The following is a 17,498-nucleotide window of genomic DNA, read 5'->3' on the forward strand; positions in this document are numbered from 1 at the left end:
AGCTCATCAATGGATATTTAATTACACTGTGCATGGTCCTCCCATAACCCTGGAAGGAATTTCAGTCTGATTTCAGACCTTAGATTAATTCTCTTCTGATTTATTTATTTAGTTAGAGTCATAGAAAAGTCAATGTTTTGGTCCAAAACCCTTCTTCAGGACTGAAAAGGGGAAGGCGCCAGTATAAAAAGGTGGGGGTAGGTGAAGGAGGCAAGCTAGAAGGTGATAGGTGAAGCTAAGTGCATGGGACAGGTAAAAGGCTGGAGAAGAAGGAATCTGATAGGAAAGGACAGTGGACCATAGGAGAAAGGGAAGGTGGAGGGGACCTGAGGGAAGTGATAGGCAGGAGAGAAGAGATAATAGACCTTTCACCCTTAACCCATGACCTCTAGTTGTAGTTTCACCCAACCTCAGTGGAAAAAGCTTGCTTGCATTTACCTTACCTATACCCATCATAATTCATAATCTATACCCTCTATCACATCTCCCCTCAATCTTCTATGTTCCAAGGAATAGTCCTAACCTATTCAATCTTTCCTTATAACTCAGGTCCTCCAGTTCTGGCAACATCGTTGTAAATTTTCTCTGCACTCTTTCAACCTTGTTTACATTTTTCCTGTAGGTAGGTGACCAAAGCTGCACATAATACTCCAAATTAGGCCTGACGAATGTCTTATACAACTTCAACAAAACATGCCATCTCCTGTACACAGTACTTTGATTTATGAAGGCCACTGTGCCAAGAGATTCTTTTTACGACTCTATCTACCTGTGATGCCACTTTCAACAAATTATAGACCTGTATTCCCAGATCCCTTTGTTCTACCACACTCCTCAGTGCACGACCATTCACAATGTAAGACCTACCCTGGTTGGTCTTACTGAAGGGCAACACCCTGCACTTGTCTGCATTAAATTCCATCTGCCATTTTCCAGCATGTTTCTCAAGCTGGTCCAGATCCCGCTGCAAGCTCTAATAGTCTGCCTCGCAATCCACTGCACCCCCAGCCTTGGTGGCAGTCAGTAAGTAAATAGATAGATAGATAAAATAAAATGCTTCAGTATGCAAAGAATAGAAATACAGGGGAAGGAGATACTTATTTTTCTATAGCACCTAACCCACTTCATTTACTGTTGTAACTTAGCCAGTTTGTACATTCCAGAATCACACAAACAGTAATCTGACAGTAACCAATTAATTTGGAGCAATGCAGAATCTGCTGGAAGAGCTCAGTGGGTCAAGCAGTACCCCTGGGAGGAAAGGGATTTTCAAAACCCTGCATCGGGTCTGAGAGTGGAGAAGGGAGCTGGCTGTATGAAGCGGCGAGAAAGGATTCTGAGGTGACTGGTGGACTGAGGAGGGGTGTAAGATGACAGGCAGGCAGTGGCAAGTAGGAGAGGTGAAGGCAGAGGGAGAGAAAGAAAGAGATGGCGACAGGAGAAACGAAAGCAGATAGAGTGACATGACGAGCATTGACAGCTGCTGGGGGATGATAAGCAGGATGGCAATGTGCTGGGTTCAGATAAATAAAGGACATGAGAATGGGAGCAATTGGGAGAGAGGTGAATAATAGTCACCAGGTGAGGCTGAGGTGAAATGTCAGGTGATCCTGTGTGTGAAGTGGGTGAATTGAGCCAATTAGTCTGATTTGATTATGTTGATTTGAGGGACAACCTCATCCTTGGTAAGGGTTTCAGCCCAAAACATCTACATTCCTTCTTGCTCTAGTGCCCAGGGAAGTTTTGTCTCCGCAGAGAGAGAGAGCAGAAGTTAGTTCCCTGGCTTAGCAAAAGGATGGCAGCTGCAGCAGTGCGGCACACTTGCAGCTCAGTCCATTGTTGTATACTCCACACACGCAGTGAAATTCCTTGTTCACATAAAGCTCGCATCAGAATGAGGGACTTCCATCTCTGGGCAGTGTTCAGGGCTTCCTTCATCATGTCAGTAGCTCTGTTTTCACTAGTCAGTCAAGCAAGTCCCGGGTGGAGACTCACCCTCAGATGCAGAAGGGTTCTTCATCGCTGTTTCCATAACAGCTTTGTTTGACCAGTCAGGGTTGTTAGATCTGAGCTGACCCCTCAAATCTGCAGGACTGCTGGACCACTGGTCTGTACTTTACCCTTTGAACTGTTTGTCATGGGTGACCCTACCAAGAGCCAAAGCCCTGACTCCAGCTCACATAATTCTATTGAGGCACACAAGCCTCCAAACCCCATGACAAGGTTGTGTTCCCCTTAGATATATATATATATATATAGTAGCTAATTTTTTAAAAATTCATGCAAATAAATTTGTGAGGTAGGAAGGAACCCACTGAAATACAATAGACACAGCTCGTGTGACCGTAGGAAAGACAGATACCTGGGAATGAGTAAAAGGTATCTGTCTCATCGGCAGATTTGAATGATATCACAAAATGAATCAAATTAAAAGAGCTACAATGAGAAACATGGTATTTTTACTTCCTTGACAACTGTGGGGGTTTGACTGAGTCTTGAGTGAAATGAATCTGTGTGTTTTGATTGCAGCGTGGAGTGCTGAATGTGAATTGTCTTGTTCCTCCATCAGATGAAATTGTGGGCGAGTCTCCTTGTGGTACTGACTTGCCAGCTCGCATATGTCCAGCTGGATCTAACTGCACTGAGTACTGGGAAGGACCAAATTACGGAATCACCCAGTTTGACAACATCTTGTTTGCTGTCCTCACCGTGTTCCAGTGCATCACCATGGAGGGCTGGACTGACCTTTTGTACGACGTGAGTAATGAAAACTTGTTTTTGCCCAGATACTGATTCAGTCTTTCAATTATCTTTAATGTTACTTTGAGTTCAGCACTCATTGTTGTGTTACGTCATTTACAGAGTTTTGGAAGATAATTAGTTCTTGTCTGAGCTGAATATACTTCCTGACCTTCTAGTTCAGGGGTTCCCAACTTGAACAATGGACCCCTCACATACTCACTTGCTGCTTGTTATGCTGCTGTTGTTTAGGGCAGCAATGAAGGACCTCCATCTCTGTCCATACTGTTACACACAGATACAGGATTCCTCATTGCTGTTTCCATAATTACATTTTTGACCAGTCAGGGTTGTTAGCCCTGAGCTGGAGAACCAGTGGACCGTTCCCAGTCTGGCCTCTACTCTTTTACCTGCTTGGCATGGGAGACCCTACCAAGAGCCACAGTTCAAGGCCTGACTCCAGGTAACATAGCCTCCAAACCTCTCGGTAAATGGCATAAAACAAGGCTGGGAACTCCTGGTCGAGTTTTATTCTGTCACGTTCATCACATGCAATTTTTCTTTCTTGCGAATTTTCTAAAGCAAATTTTATTTTGAGAAATTTACGTAATATGAAGTATTTTTTTTACTCCAGTTGCATAAGGATAATATGGAATCCTTTACCCAGGGTAAAAATTTCAAACGCAAGAGTAAAAGCATTTAATGTTAGAGGGTAATTTTTCTTTTTGTAGAAGATGGTAGGTGTCTGGAACGGGCTGACACGGGTAGTCGTGGAGAAGCAGATATGACAGTGGCATTTAAGAAGCTTTTAGACACATGAATATACAGGGAATAGAGAGATGTGGATCATGCACAAGCAGAAGTAATTTTGTTTAATTCAGAGTTATGCTTGGCATTGGGACTGACTCAAGTATATATTGCTCTGACTTTACACATTGTCTACTTTCCCTGTAACTAACACTTTATTCCGTACTCTGCTATCATTTTGCCTTTGGCTATCTCAGTGCATTTTTATGAGTGGACGGTGTGCAAGACGAGCTTTTCACTGCTCCTCAGCTGGTGACAATAATAAACCAAGTTACCAATTTACCAGACGTTGTGCCGTTTCCTGTGCCGTATATGAATATATATGTTCAACTGTATATATGTTCTAAATTCTAATTTATTAGGGAAATATTACAGTGGAACAGCCTCAGATATGATGCTTTGAGAGGACAAGGAGACTTTGTGATGTGTTGTAGAGATTTCTTGTGGTTACTGTTTGCATGAAGTGGGTTTTCTCATTGCTCATTGGGTGGTCGACAGACTTTTTTATGGGTTATTTTATTTTCTTATGGGCACGATATGGTTTTCATGCTCTGCAAATTAGGTGTTAGACAGTCTTTTTTTCAAGTATATGGGGTTTGTTTTGGGGTTTCTTTGTTTCGTGTCTGCCCGTTAGGAGACGAATCTCAAAGTTGTATAATGTATACATACTTTGATAATAGAATGATCTTTGAAGTTTGAACCTTGAGATTGATGTGTGCATGTTCAAAGAGAGCTTTATAATTTCATTCTCAGGGTCAAGAGCAGAGTGTGAATAGCTACCCAGGAGAGAGCAATGTACTCTTGGAATGGAGGGAGACTCTGAATATGATTTTATACCTCTAAAGGAGATGATAAGAGAGAGAAACCTTTCGATGGTCTATTATTCAAGTTCAAGTTTATTTTCATTTAACCATACACCGCCAAATAAAACAATGTTCCTCCAGACCAAGCTGCACAATGCAGTACATATAACTCACATAACACACAAAGTAATATTACCCCGAGTAAGTTAACAAATAATAAGATTCACTTACAACACAAGTTAACAAGTGAACAGTATAATGCTACTAGCACTTCATGTGTGATGAAACAAGGGTGATGGCAGGGAGTTCAGTAGTCTCACTGCCCGGCCTGGGGGAAGAAACTGTTTCCCAACAATTCCTGTCCTAATGCTATGCTATCTCCTGACTGATAGTTGGGTGCGGGGGGGGGGGGGGGGGGGGGCTCAGTGAGATTGTTGGACGGATGGGAGGGATCATTGACAGTGCTTAAAGCGCCTGATAAGTATCTTTGGTAGATGGGAGGCTTCAATGATCCTGCCCTCTCTTGTTCAATTTCTTCTTCTTCTGTCCTTTATCTCAAGCCCCCCTCCCCATTGAATTGCCTCATTTGGTCTCACCTCTCACCTGCCTGCTTGTACTCCTCCCCTCCCCCACCTTATTCTGGCTTGCCCTCCCCCCCCCCCACCCTTCCTTTCTAATCGTGATGAAGGGTCTCAGCCCGAACATCAACTGTTTATTCCTCTCCATAGATGCTGCCTGACCTGCTGAGTTCCTGCAGCATTTTGCGTGTGTTGTTCTTGATTTCCAGCATCTGCAGGATCTCTTGTGTCTATGTCTTTCTGTGGACTTCCTGGAGGATTTCACAGCCAGTGTAGAAGTTTTAGAAGTGTGCTTATGGTGGTAATGTGGAGAACGTGGACTTCCCGGTTCCACACCATGAACTCAAACAGCCTGTTTTATAATCAGAATCAGGTGCATTAGCACTGATGTGCTGTATCTCGTGAAATCTGTTGCTTGGTGCAGCTGTACAGTGTAAGACGTATTACTACAAATTACAATAAATAAATAATAAGTGAAAAAGAGGAATAATTCATGGACTCACAAACACAAGAAAATCTGTCGCTGCTGGAAATCCGGAGCAACCCACACAAAATGCTGGGGGAGCTCAGCGGGGCAGGTGGCATCTATGGGAAAAGAGTAAACAGCCGACATTTTGGTCTGAAGCCTTCACCAGTCCTGAAGAAGGGTCTCGGCCTTTACTCTTTTCCAGAGATGTTGCCTGGCCTGTCGAGTTCCTCCAGCGTTTTGTGTGTATTACTGCGGTTCATGGACTGTTCGGGAATCTGATTGCAGATGGGAAGAAGCTGTTCCTGAAACATTTAGTGTGGGTTTTCTGGTTCCTTGTACTTCCTCTGTGATGGTAGTAATTAGAAGAGGGCATATTCCAGACTGAGGGTCCTTAAAGATGGATTCCATCTCCTTCAGGTACCAGTTTTTGAAGATGTCTTCGACAGTGGGGAGGGTTATTCCCATGATGGAACTGGCTGAGAGTCTGCAGCCTCTTTGGACCCTTTGCATTGGAGTCTCTATACCTGGCGGTGTTGCGGTCAGTCCAAAAGCTCTCCATCATACATCAGGCCCTTGTAGCCCCAGCCAGCCCAATTCGTGCCACTCTCAGGACAACAGAAAGAATCTCCAGCATCTTCTGTGTCTGCCCATTCGATGTCTCACGTGTCAGTAATGAACTGTTCTCGTCTGGAACCCTCTGCTTGACAGACTAGTGGATGCAGACACTCTAATTTAAAAGACATTCAATCTGCTTTAATTTACAAAGCTATGAGCCAAGATCTAACCTAAAATCTAACCTAAAGTCAGGGCAGCATGATAGCAGAGTGGTTAGCGTAATGTGCCAGCGACTGGGCTTCATTTTCTGCCGCTGTCTATAGGAGTTTGGATGTTGCCCCCATGACCGCATAGGTTTCCTCCGGGTGCTCTGGTTTCCTCCCACATTCCAAAGACGTACTAGGTAGTATGTTAATTAGTCACGTGGATGTAATTGGTGACATTTACATTTAGGGTCTTTGGGCCAGTTACTGTGGTGTATCTCTAACTTTAAAAAAAATTCATAAATCTTTTGGCCGCTGTAACCAAGATGGTCTAGGCCTTCAAAGAAGAGTGGATAGTAAATTGAAAATTCGGTGATAGTGCTGCCCTCTCATCCCCCACCCAGCCCCGTATTGAAGCATCAGCAAGAATCCATGAGCCTCAGAGACAGACCTGAACTTACAACCTCAGACAGAGTAACCCTGCGAGCCAGAGCTGACTACAAGAATGATCCTAATGTTCAGAATGTTTGCTTTCAAGGTTTAGTCCTTCCACTTGAACACTGAAATTGGAATCATTTAACAAACAATCTGCTGGGGGTACTCAGCGGTTCGAGCAGAATCTGTGGAAGGGAAGGAATTGTCAGGGTTTCAGGATGAATCCCTACATTGGTCCTGATGCAGAGTTTCAACCCAAAGCATTGACAATTCCTCCACACCGTTGCTTCCTCCCAAACAGAGTTCATCCAGCTGATTGTTTGTAGCTCTAGATTTTAGCATCTGCTGTCTCTTTTATCTCCACCAGAATTGTTTACGGGATTCAAAATACAAAATAAACTTATAATTAAAGCATGTATATGTTACCCTCAGAATGGAAGAGCAACACCTTATATTCTGTCAAGGTAGCCTCTAGCCCGATGACATGAATATTGATTTTTCCTTACAGTAAACATATTTTCTTTACCCACTTCCCCACCCCACCTTCTTCTGACCCCCACCCTGACCTTTTACCTCTTCTCACCTGCCTATCATTTCCCCCTGAGTTCCCTCCCCCTTCCCTTTCTCCTGTGGTCCCCTGTCCTCTCCTATCTGATTCCTTCTTCTCCAGCCCTTGATCTTGCCCATCCCCTGGCCTCTCTTCTAGGTGGTCATCTGGGGCAGGAAGGAGGTTGGTGGGTGTAATGATTGCAGCTAGAGCCTTGGGTTGGGTGAAAGATTAATGGACATGTGCCTGTGGTTGTGCAAAGGAATATAGGGGAGAGAAGATTGAAAGGAACAGAAGAGATTCTGCAGATGCTAGAAGTCTGGAGCAGCCTGCACAAAATCTTGGAGGAACTCAGCAAAAGTTCTTCCAGAATTTTGTGAAGACTGAAAGGAGCTTCTTGTCAGCAGGCAGGAGAGGCTGGAGGATTGGGTCATGTGCTGTGGTTGGGAACATTAAACAGAGCTTGTCTGTGGGGAAGATCCAGCAACAAGGGGGTGATGCTGAGCTGGGGTCTTGGGGCAAGTGGATTAGGAAGCTCAGTAGGGTCTGTGAGTTTACAGTTCAAGTTTGGAATCATGGGCATATATACTCAAGGTTTAAAAGCCATGAAATTCAGCTTTATGCACCAGCACATTACAAACAGCAGGTTTGTAACTCAATATGGGTTGGGACATTCAAAGTTGTTATCAATTATCAAAGTGGACACTACCGTGGCTGACAAGTGAAGTCAGAGCCAAAGTAAAAGCAAAAGAGAGGGCATACAGGAAAGCCAGAGCTAGTGGGAAGATAGAAGATTGGGGAGCTTTTAAAAACTTGCAGAAGAAAACTAAGAAGGTCATTCAGAAGGAAAAGATAAATTATGAGAGGAAGCTGGTGACAAATATCAAAGAAGTTACCAAAAGCTTTTTTAAGTGTGTAAAGGATAAAAGAGAATTGAGGGTAGAAATAGGACCAATGGGAAATGATGTTGGAGATATTGTAATGAGAGACGCAAAGATGGCAGAGGAACTGAATGTGTATTTTGCGTTAGTCTTCACAGTGGAAGACATCTGCAGTATACCGGACATTCAGGAGTGTCAGGGAAGTGAAGTATCTGCAGTGAAAATTACAACTGAGAGGTGCTCAGGAAGTTTAATGATCTGAAGGTGTATCAATCTCCTGGACCTGATGGAATGCACCCTCAGGTTCTGAAGAAAGTAGCTGGAGAGATTGCGGAGGCACTAACCATGATCTTTCAAGAATTGATAGATTCTGGCATTGTATGGGATGAATGGAAAATTGCAAATGTTACTCCGCTATTTAAGAAGGTGGAAGGTAGCAGAAAGGAAACTATAGACCTGTTAGCCTGACATCAGTGGTTGGGAAGTTGTTGGAATAGATTGTTAAGGATGAGATGACGGAGTACATGGAGGCACATGACAATGGGCAAAAAAGTGGCAAATGAAATACAACGTTGAAAAGTGTATGGTCGTGTACTTTGGTGGAAGAAATAAGCGGGCAAACTATTATTCAAAATGCAGAGATGCAAAAGGATGGGAATTCTTGTGCAGGATACCCTGAAGGTTAACCTCCAGGTTGAGTCGGTGGTGAAGAAGGCAAATGCATTGTTGGCATTCATTTCTAAAGGTATAGAATATAAGGGCAGGGATGTGATGTTGAGGCTCTATAAGGCCACACTCTGTGAGACCACACTTGGAGTATTGTGTACAGTTTTTGACTCCTTATTTCAGAAAGCATATACTGACATTGGAGAGGGTTCAGAGAAGATTCATGAGAATGATTCCAGGAATGAAAGGGTTACCGTATGAGGAACGTCCGGCAGCTCTTGGGCTGTCTTCCCTGGAGTTCAGGAGAATGAGGGGGGGATCTCATAGAAACATTTCAAATGTTAAAAGGCCTGAACAGATTAGATATGGCAAAGTTATTTCCCATGGTCGGGGAGTCTGGGACAAGAGGGCACGACTTCAGGATTGAAGGACGGCCATTTAGAACAGAGATGCAGAGAAATTACTTTAGTCAGAAGGTGGTAAATCTGTGGAATTTGTTGCCATGAGCGGCTGTGGAGGCCAAGTCATTGGGTGCATTTAAGGCAGAGATAGATAGGTTCTTGATTAGCCAGGACATCAAAGGGAATGGCGAGAAGGCAGGGGAGTGGGGATGACTGGAAGAATTGGATCAGCCCATGAATGGCGGAGCAGACTCAATGGGCCAAATGGTCTACTTCTGCTCCTATATCTAGTGGTCTTATGGTCTTACATATATAATACCCTGAGATTCTATTTCTTTCAGGCATACAAAGTAGAACAAATAAATAAAATAGAAAAGTGAAAAATCGCACACAGGGACAGAGAAGCAGCATCATCAGGGGGTTGTTGAAGTGTTGAGACCTGTGCTTTGGTGGGGTGTGTTGGGAGTGGGGTAAGGTGGATGCAGTCCATGCTATGTGGGGAGGGAGGGCCAGAAGATGGGAAACAGGTGAAGCACTTACCCAATAATTCTAGGACAACTTAATCTGAGTTCCTCTCTGAAGCCCTCAATGACTTGGTGCCCAGTCAGATGAGCACAGTGATGCAAAACAGGAAAAAGGTCATTAATGCATTTCACTCCCAATTTCAAAGAAATGTTTAAATTGCATGAAACTGGAAAAGAAAAATACATTATACTTTTAAATTTCTTGGTAGCTGAAATTGCTAATAAGACTGTTGTAACACATACTGTTTCACGTCACTGACTGATCCCAGCAGACCCTTTGTCTGTAGGTTTCAGCACGTGAACACATTAAGACGTGCTTAGTGACATGTTGCAGAATATCAATTTCCCAATTAGAAAGAATTAGATAGAAGGATACAGCCATTCAATACAAGAGTCCAAACTCAAGCCATCCAACGCCACTGAAATCTGCAGATGACCACAACAGAGCTTGTCTTCCACTGAGGGGGTGCGGTGTAGGGTAGCAGCACCTGACTCCAGCCAAGACGCTGTGCCACACCATGCCTGGGGGAGTTGACCAACTCCAGTGCCTCTCCCTTGTATATAATATATATACGCTCTGCCAAGCAAGCACAGGTGCTCATGTCCCGGCAACATCCTTGTGGATTGTCTCTGTACTCTTTCAATCCTATTGAGATGTTTGGCACCTTCTTCATTATCTTCGCTCTAAGGTCTTGTCCCTCATTGAAAATCTTGGGATGGAGCTGGCAGTCTTCTCCGAGATATCGTGCCTATGACATGGGTATCGCTGTATCGCTGTCTGCAGTTCGTTGTGTGCGCTGGGGTGGAGAGTCACAGCGTGCACCAGTACAGTTCTTTTTTAATACCCTTGTTTTCTGTGCCTTTCCTCAGGATACAGAGTCTCTGCATATTTGTCAAATGATTTCAAAACCAGCTGGAGGATGAATTTTAAAATCTATTAGAACGGCAGTTCACTGAAAGCTGTGATGAAGTGCAGGGAGCCTGGCTTAGAGCGATGGTAGACAGTGCTGCGAATCTGAAAGGATTATTGATGGCATAAAGCATTATTTAGCTGTCTTAAAGGTTTATCTGGCAGGCAACTGAGAATAATTAATGGACTTGAATTTGCCATATTAATCTCAAGGAAAGATCTAACAAACGCTGTGGAATTTGCCTTTTCCCACTGCTGTTAGTCACCAGATCAATTCAGTTCTAGGCATCCAATGGCTATGAAGTCAACAAGTTGACTAAGTAGCCAATCACATGGAGGATTTCCTACAGGCAAACAAGTTAAAAACAGTTTTTAAAAATTATTTTCTTAAATAATTTGTTGGAGTCTATTGCATTTTGAAATATTTATGATGGAGTTAGAATTCTAAGACAGCACATCAATCTTGGGAAAAGATAGTTTGCTCAGAAGTGATTATGGCTTAATAATCCATTAAAAACAGACTTAGTAAAAAGGTTTAAAATAATCAGGGTATTTATCAGTAAGTTGGTGAATGGCTGAAAGTCTCATCAATTCCCTTTGAAGACAAGGTTCTTAGCAATTAAGACCATAAGATATAGGAACTGAATTAGGCCATTCAGCCCATCGAGTCTGCCATTCAGGCATGACTGACTTCTTTTTAAATGCCTTGGAGCTGGGTCACTGACCAGCAGTTTCAGGACTGCTTTCAGCAACATGTGCGATCAATTTCACACAGTAACGACAGTAACAGCTTGTAATTTCACTGTGGTTAACATTTCAAAATCCAGGCGATTTCCTCTCCAAAGCAGCACACAGAAAGTGCTGGAGGAACTCAGCAGGCCAGGCAGCATCTATGGAAATGAGTACAGTCGATGTTTCGGGCCGAGACCCTTCATCAGGACTAGAGAGAAAAACGATGAGGAGTAGATTTAAGAGGAGGGAGAGGGGGAGGGATGAAGTAAAGAGCTGGAAAGTTGATTGGTGAAAGAGATAAAGGGCTGGAGGGGAATCTGACAGGAGAGGGCAGAAGGCCATGGAAGAAAGAAAAGGAGGAAGGAGCACCAAAGGGCAGCGACAGGCAGACATGGCGATAAGGTGAGAGAGGGAAAAAGGGATGGGGAATGGTGAAGGCGGGTGGGCATTACCGGAAGTTCAAGAAATCGATGGCCATGCCATCAGGTTTAAACATAAGCTGTTGTTCCTCCAACCTGAGTGTGGCCTCATCCCAACAGTGGAGGAAATCCTGGATGGACATAACGGAATGGGAAGTGGAATTAAAATGGGAGGTCCAGCTTCTTCTGGTGGACAGAGCGTAGGTGCTTGGCAAAGCGATCTCCCGATCTACGTTGGGTCTCACCGATATACAGGAGGCCACATTGGGAGAATCAAACACAGTAGATGACCCCAGTAGACTCACAGGTGAAGTGTCACCTCACCTGGAAGGACTGTTTGGGGCCCTGAATGGTGGTGAGGGAGAAGGTGTAGGGGCAGGTGTAGCACTTGTTCCGCTTGCAAGGATAAGTGTCAGGAGGGAGATCAGTGAGGAGGGACAAATGAACAAGGGAATCGCATAGGGAGTGATCCCTGCGGAACACAGAAAGTGGGTGGGGGGGAGGGATTGATGCGCTTGGTGGTGGGATCTCATTGGAGATGGCGGAAGCTGTGGAGAATTATGTGTTGGACGCAGAGGCTGGTGGGCGATAGGTGAGGACAAGAGGAACCCTATCCCTGGTAGGTTGGTGGGAGGATGGGTGTGAGCAGATGTGTGTGAAATGGAAGAGATGCGGTTGAGGGCCGAGTTGATGGTGGAGGAAGGGAAGCCCCTTTTTTGAAAAAGGAGGACATCTCCTTTGTTCTGGAATGCAAAGCCTCATCCTGAGAGCAGATGCGGTGGAGAGAGAGGAATTGGGAGAAAGGAATGACATTTTTACAAGTAGTAGGGTGGGAAGAGTTATAGTCCAGATAGATGTGAGAGTCCATGGGTGTATAACAGACTTTAGTAGAGGAACTCAATAGGTCAGGCCGCATCTGTGGCGAAGAATAAACAGTCGACATTTCAGGCCGAGACACTTCTTCAGGACTGAGAAGGAAAGGGGAAGATGCCAGAATTTAAAATGTGGAGGGAGGGAAAGAGGCCAGCTGGAAGATGATAGGTGAAGCCAGGTGGATGGGAAAGGTCAAGGGCTGGAGAAGAAATAATCTGATAGATAGGAGAATTGACTATGGGAGGGACAGAAGGGGGCAGGGCCCAAGGAGGAAGTAATAGGCAGATGCGAAGAAGTGAAAAGTCAGAATGTTAAGTAGAGGAACGGGGGTGGGATTGGTTCACCAGAAGGAGAAATCAATATTCATGCCATCAGGTTGGAGGGTACTCAGACGGAATATAAGGTGTCGCTCCTCCACCCTGAGGTGGCCTCTTCTTGGCACAAGAGGTGGCCATGGATCGACATGTCGGAACGAGAATGGGAATTAGAATGAAAATATTTGGCCACCGGGAAGTCCTGCTTGTGGCGGATGTGCAGAGATGCTTAGCGAAGCGGTCCTCCTCCAACAACTTGTCCCCACTGAGTTGGTGAGCTTAGCCTGCAGTGAGTCTTGGGATCAGCCTCTACACCCACCTGAGGACTCTTCAATAGACAAGCCTGAGGAGAACATCATACTCAACTTGAGTGGCCCCACTAACCTCCAGTGATCAGCCAGCTGCAGTCAGCGTTCAGCGTGCTCCACAATGGCACCTCGTTACTTGAGTAAAATCATTCAAAAAGAAGGGAGCTTTTTTCCTCAGGCTATATGCCTGAGGAAGTTACAATTGCTCCCAATTCTAATACTCAACCAGCAGAAACTGTGGCTAGCATAGCAATATTGGTCTGAACTTTGGTTGCAAGTCCAGTAAATTGACCATTATTCAAAGTTCAAAGTAAATTTTTATTATTAGAGTACTTATATGTCACCATATCTATCCCTGATGTTCATTTTCCTGTGGGCATAGTCAGCAAATCTGCAGAATAGTAACTATATCAGGATCAACCGGAGTGTAGAAGACAACAAGCTGTGTAAATAGCGAGAACATGAGATAATAAGATAAAGAGTCCTTAAAGTGAGATCAGTGGATGTAGGAACATCTTAATGGATGGGCAAGTGAGTATAGTTATCCCTTTAGTTCAAGAGCCTGATGGCTGAGGGGTAGTAACTGTTCTTGAACCTGGTGGTGCGAGTCCTGAGGCTCCTGTACCTTCTACCTGATGGCAGCAGCGAGAAAAGAGCTCGACCTGGGCGGTAAGGATTATTACCCTGGGAATAAGACTTCATCTATTCATCTTATCTATGCCTTGAGTGTTTTTATAAACCTCTAAGGTCATCCTTCAATCTCCTGCATTTCATGGAGGAAACCCTATCCAGCCTCTCCTTATAACTCAAACCTTCCAGTTGCATAATGTCCTCATAAACCTCTATTGCACTCTCTCCAATTCTTCTCACTGCCATCAGGAAGGTAGTATGGGAGTCTCAGGTCCCACACCACCGGGTTTTGGAACAGTTATTACCCTTCAAGCATCAGGGTCCTGAACTTCATTCACCACGTCTCTGAGCAACCCACAGACTCACTTTCAAGGACTCTACAACACATGTTATCAGTATTATTTATTTAACTACTTATTTTGTATTGCACAGTTTGTCTTCTTTTGCACAGACAGACAGACATACTTTATTGATCCCGAGGGAAATTGGGTTTCGTTACAGCCGCACCAATCAAGAATAGTGCAGAAATATCGCAATATAAAACCATAAATAATTAAATAATAAGAAGTTAATCATGCTAAGTGGAAATAAGTCCAGGACCAGCCTATTGGCTCAGGGTGTCTGACAGTCCGAGGGAGGAGCTGTAAAGTTTGATGGCCACAGGCAGGAATGACTTCCTATGACACACAGTGTTGCATCTCGGTGGAATGAGTCTCTGGCTGAATGTACCCCTGTGCCTAACCAGTAATTATGGAGTGGATGGGAGTAATTGTCCAAGATGGCATGCAACTTGGACAGCATCCTCTTTTCAGACACCACCATCAGAGAGTCCAGTTCCACCCCCACAACACAACATTGGTTGTTTGTCAGTCTTTGTGTGTAGTTTTTCAGTGATTCTATTGTATTTCTTTATTCTACTGTGAATGCCTGCAGGAAAATAAACCTCAAGGTAGTATGTAGTGATATATACATTCTTTAATAGTAAACTTACCTTGAACTTTGTGCTAATGATATCCTTCTTGCAACAGGACAGTCAAAGCCTTACTGCAAATGTGACCTTAGCAATGTTTTGTACCACAGTAACAAGACATCTCAACTCCTGTGCTCAATGTTCTGACGATGGACCATGACCCAAATGTCTTCTCCACCACCACCCTGTCTACACTTTCACCTGCACCTATAGTCTCTTTGTTCTATCGCACTTCCCTGGGTAACATTATTTACTATCTAAGATGGTCAATTCACAGTTTAAAAATTGGTGTTGCTTTTTAAACAATGATCCTTCATTCTGGATTTCCCCACCAAAAGAAACATCCTCTTTACATCCACCTTGTCAAATTCCTGCTGGGTTTTATTAAGTCCCACACTCTTCCACACGAAAATAACAAGCTAACTCTAAATTATCTTTTGAAGAAATCTGCCAAGGTGGGATCAAGGCAAAGATGAACTATCCCCAGGTAGTGCTAGTGGACCTACGCAAGATTTAGGAAAAGAGTCTTGAAGGCTGTAACCTACAGGTCCAAACAAAACTTTTGGTCTACAGAAGAGGTGTTTTTCCTATGTTATTGTATGGAGCTGAATCGTGGACCACCTACAGTAGATACTGGAAAGCCCTGGAACAATACCACCAAAGGTTCTTACAAAAGCTTTTGTGGATTGGTTGGAAGGGTAGACATGGCAACACTAGAGTACTGGATAAGGCCAACATGAACAGCATCTCCACCATGATAAAGGAACACCATCTCCGATGGATAGATCATGTCATCCAAATGTCTAACTCACGTCTCCCCAGACAGATTCCTTACTCCCAGTTGAAGCAAACTTCTAGTGGGCAAAGGAAACACTTCAAAGATAGCGTCAAGATCAGCCTGAAGAAATTCAACATTACATCAAAAAACTGGGAGGACATTGCACTTAATAAATACACCTGAGGGAAATCTGTTCAAGAGGGAGCTACACGTATCCTGTCATATCATATCAGGTTAGCATAATGCTGTTACAGTGCCTGTAACAGAGGTTTCGTTCCATTGCTGTCTGTAAGGAGTTTGTACGTTTGACCTAAGGCCACGTGGGTTTCCTCTGGGTTCTCTGGATTCCTCCCACAAACAGCTGAAGAATTTAGATCTATGTTCTTCAAAGTTTAGAAGAAGGAAGAAAGATACTCAAACATAAAAGATCCTGAGGATGTGAGATTGGGCAGACTAGGTAGATGTGGAGAGGATGTTTCCTATGGTGTGGGAGTCTTAAGACCAGAGGGCACAGCCTCAGAACAGAGGGACCTCCATTTGGAACCGAGATGAGGAAGAATTATTTTAGCCAGAGAGTGATGAATCTGTGGACTTCATTGCCACAAGTCCAAGTCATTGGGTATATTTAAGACAGAGGTTGATAGATTCTTGATTAGTCGGGGCATGATGGAACATGGGGGAGAAGACAGGAGACTGGGGCTGAAAGGAAATTGGATCAGCCATGATGAAGTGATGGAGCAGACTGGATGGGCCAAATGACCTAATTCTGTTCTTCCTTATGGCCTTCTGTTGAGATGTTTCTACATAGGGAAGAATTTCAACTGAGGGGCCACAGTTACAACATTGGGGGCTGATCATTTTAAAACTGTGTAACATGGGAGTTTGTTTTTACAGAGGGTAGTGAATCTCTGGAATACTTCACACAAGATACAGACTATCACTGGGGTATTATCAGAGGAACAAGTTAACTTTTTTAAAAGATTAGAGAATCGAGGGGACCCAGCACAGGAGAAGAGTTGAGATCTGTAGGAGATATTGAATAGTGGCCAGACTTCAGTGGCAGAGCTGCCGACTCCAGCTACTATTTTATTAGTGGTTACGCATGTTCTTACGAAAGCAGCTGATCAAGAGTTTGTTAAAATAGTCATGTCTGGACATAAAAGGGGCACAGATGATTTGAAGCAAACCACTGAAACCCGAGTCCCAGATGTAAAACCATTATCTGCAAATTATGCCTCAACAAAATCAGCAGTTTTTTTTAATTGAAAATGCAAATTTTCCTTAGTTCTGCATTCCTTCTGCGCTGTTCTCCACCCTGATTCCAGAAAGACGATGCTGATATGTTTGCTCGACTGTGTCCCTGCTGAGATTGCATGGTTCACTGTGTTATTGATCGACTACATGGCCCTGTGTTATATTTAGTACAATAGCCTTTGGTCACAGTCCAAGATGGGATTCATTGTGCAGAATAAGATGGATAATATTCTGCTTGCAAGAAGAGACAGGACGTTAATGTCCTCTTTTACTGCAGGCTGATAGGGATGTCACATTAGTCCATGAATTCTTTAGAGCCCGGTTACAATAGTATGCACTAAAACCTTGTAGATTTTATAATTTGGGTTGAAATTTCTTTGCCTGAATAAGCAAGTTTAGCTGCAGGGTTGAAATCATGACTGGAATCTGTAGCTGCTGTAATGCTAGTGTGTAAACCAAGGACTCATTTCTCAGAAGATCTTCTTCATTCGCTTCAAATGTTAGCCTTTATTTCTTGGAGTAAAAACAGAAAATGTTGGCTGCACTGAGCAGATCAGGCGGTGTCTATGAAATGGGAAACAGAGTCAACTTTCTGGCTTGGAGATCAATGCATTCTTTTTGGGTGGGGGCTTCTCCCTCACATGGTTTCTAAGGGTGCTGTTTGGAAGAAGAAGGTGAAAGGTTCTTCCCTACTCTCGCTCC

General features: G+C 43.8%; 1 protein-coding gene across 1 annotated transcript in view; it reads left to right on the top strand.

Annotated features, from left to right (window-relative positions):
• The window catches only part of LOC132405928 (voltage-dependent P/Q-type calcium channel subunit alpha-1A-like), a 393,641-nt gene that overhangs the window by 95,558 nt on the left and 280,585 nt on the right, over positions 1–17,498 (top strand). The window contains exons 6-7 of the mRNA XM_059990909.1: positions 1,146–1,148; positions 2,570–2,757. Of these exons, the coding sequence (XP_059846892.1) occupies positions 1,146–1,148; positions 2,570–2,757 (191 nt within the window). The remainder of the gene's footprint in view (positions 1–1,145; positions 1,149–2,569; positions 2,758–17,498) is intronic.

The sequence above is a fragment of the Hypanus sabinus genome, chromosome 16, assembly GCF_030144855.1.
Source record: "Hypanus sabinus isolate sHypSab1 chromosome 16, sHypSab1.hap1, whole genome shotgun sequence".
Lineage (NCBI taxonomy): Eukaryota > Metazoa > Chordata > Chondrichthyes > Myliobatiformes > Dasyatidae > Hypanus > Hypanus sabinus.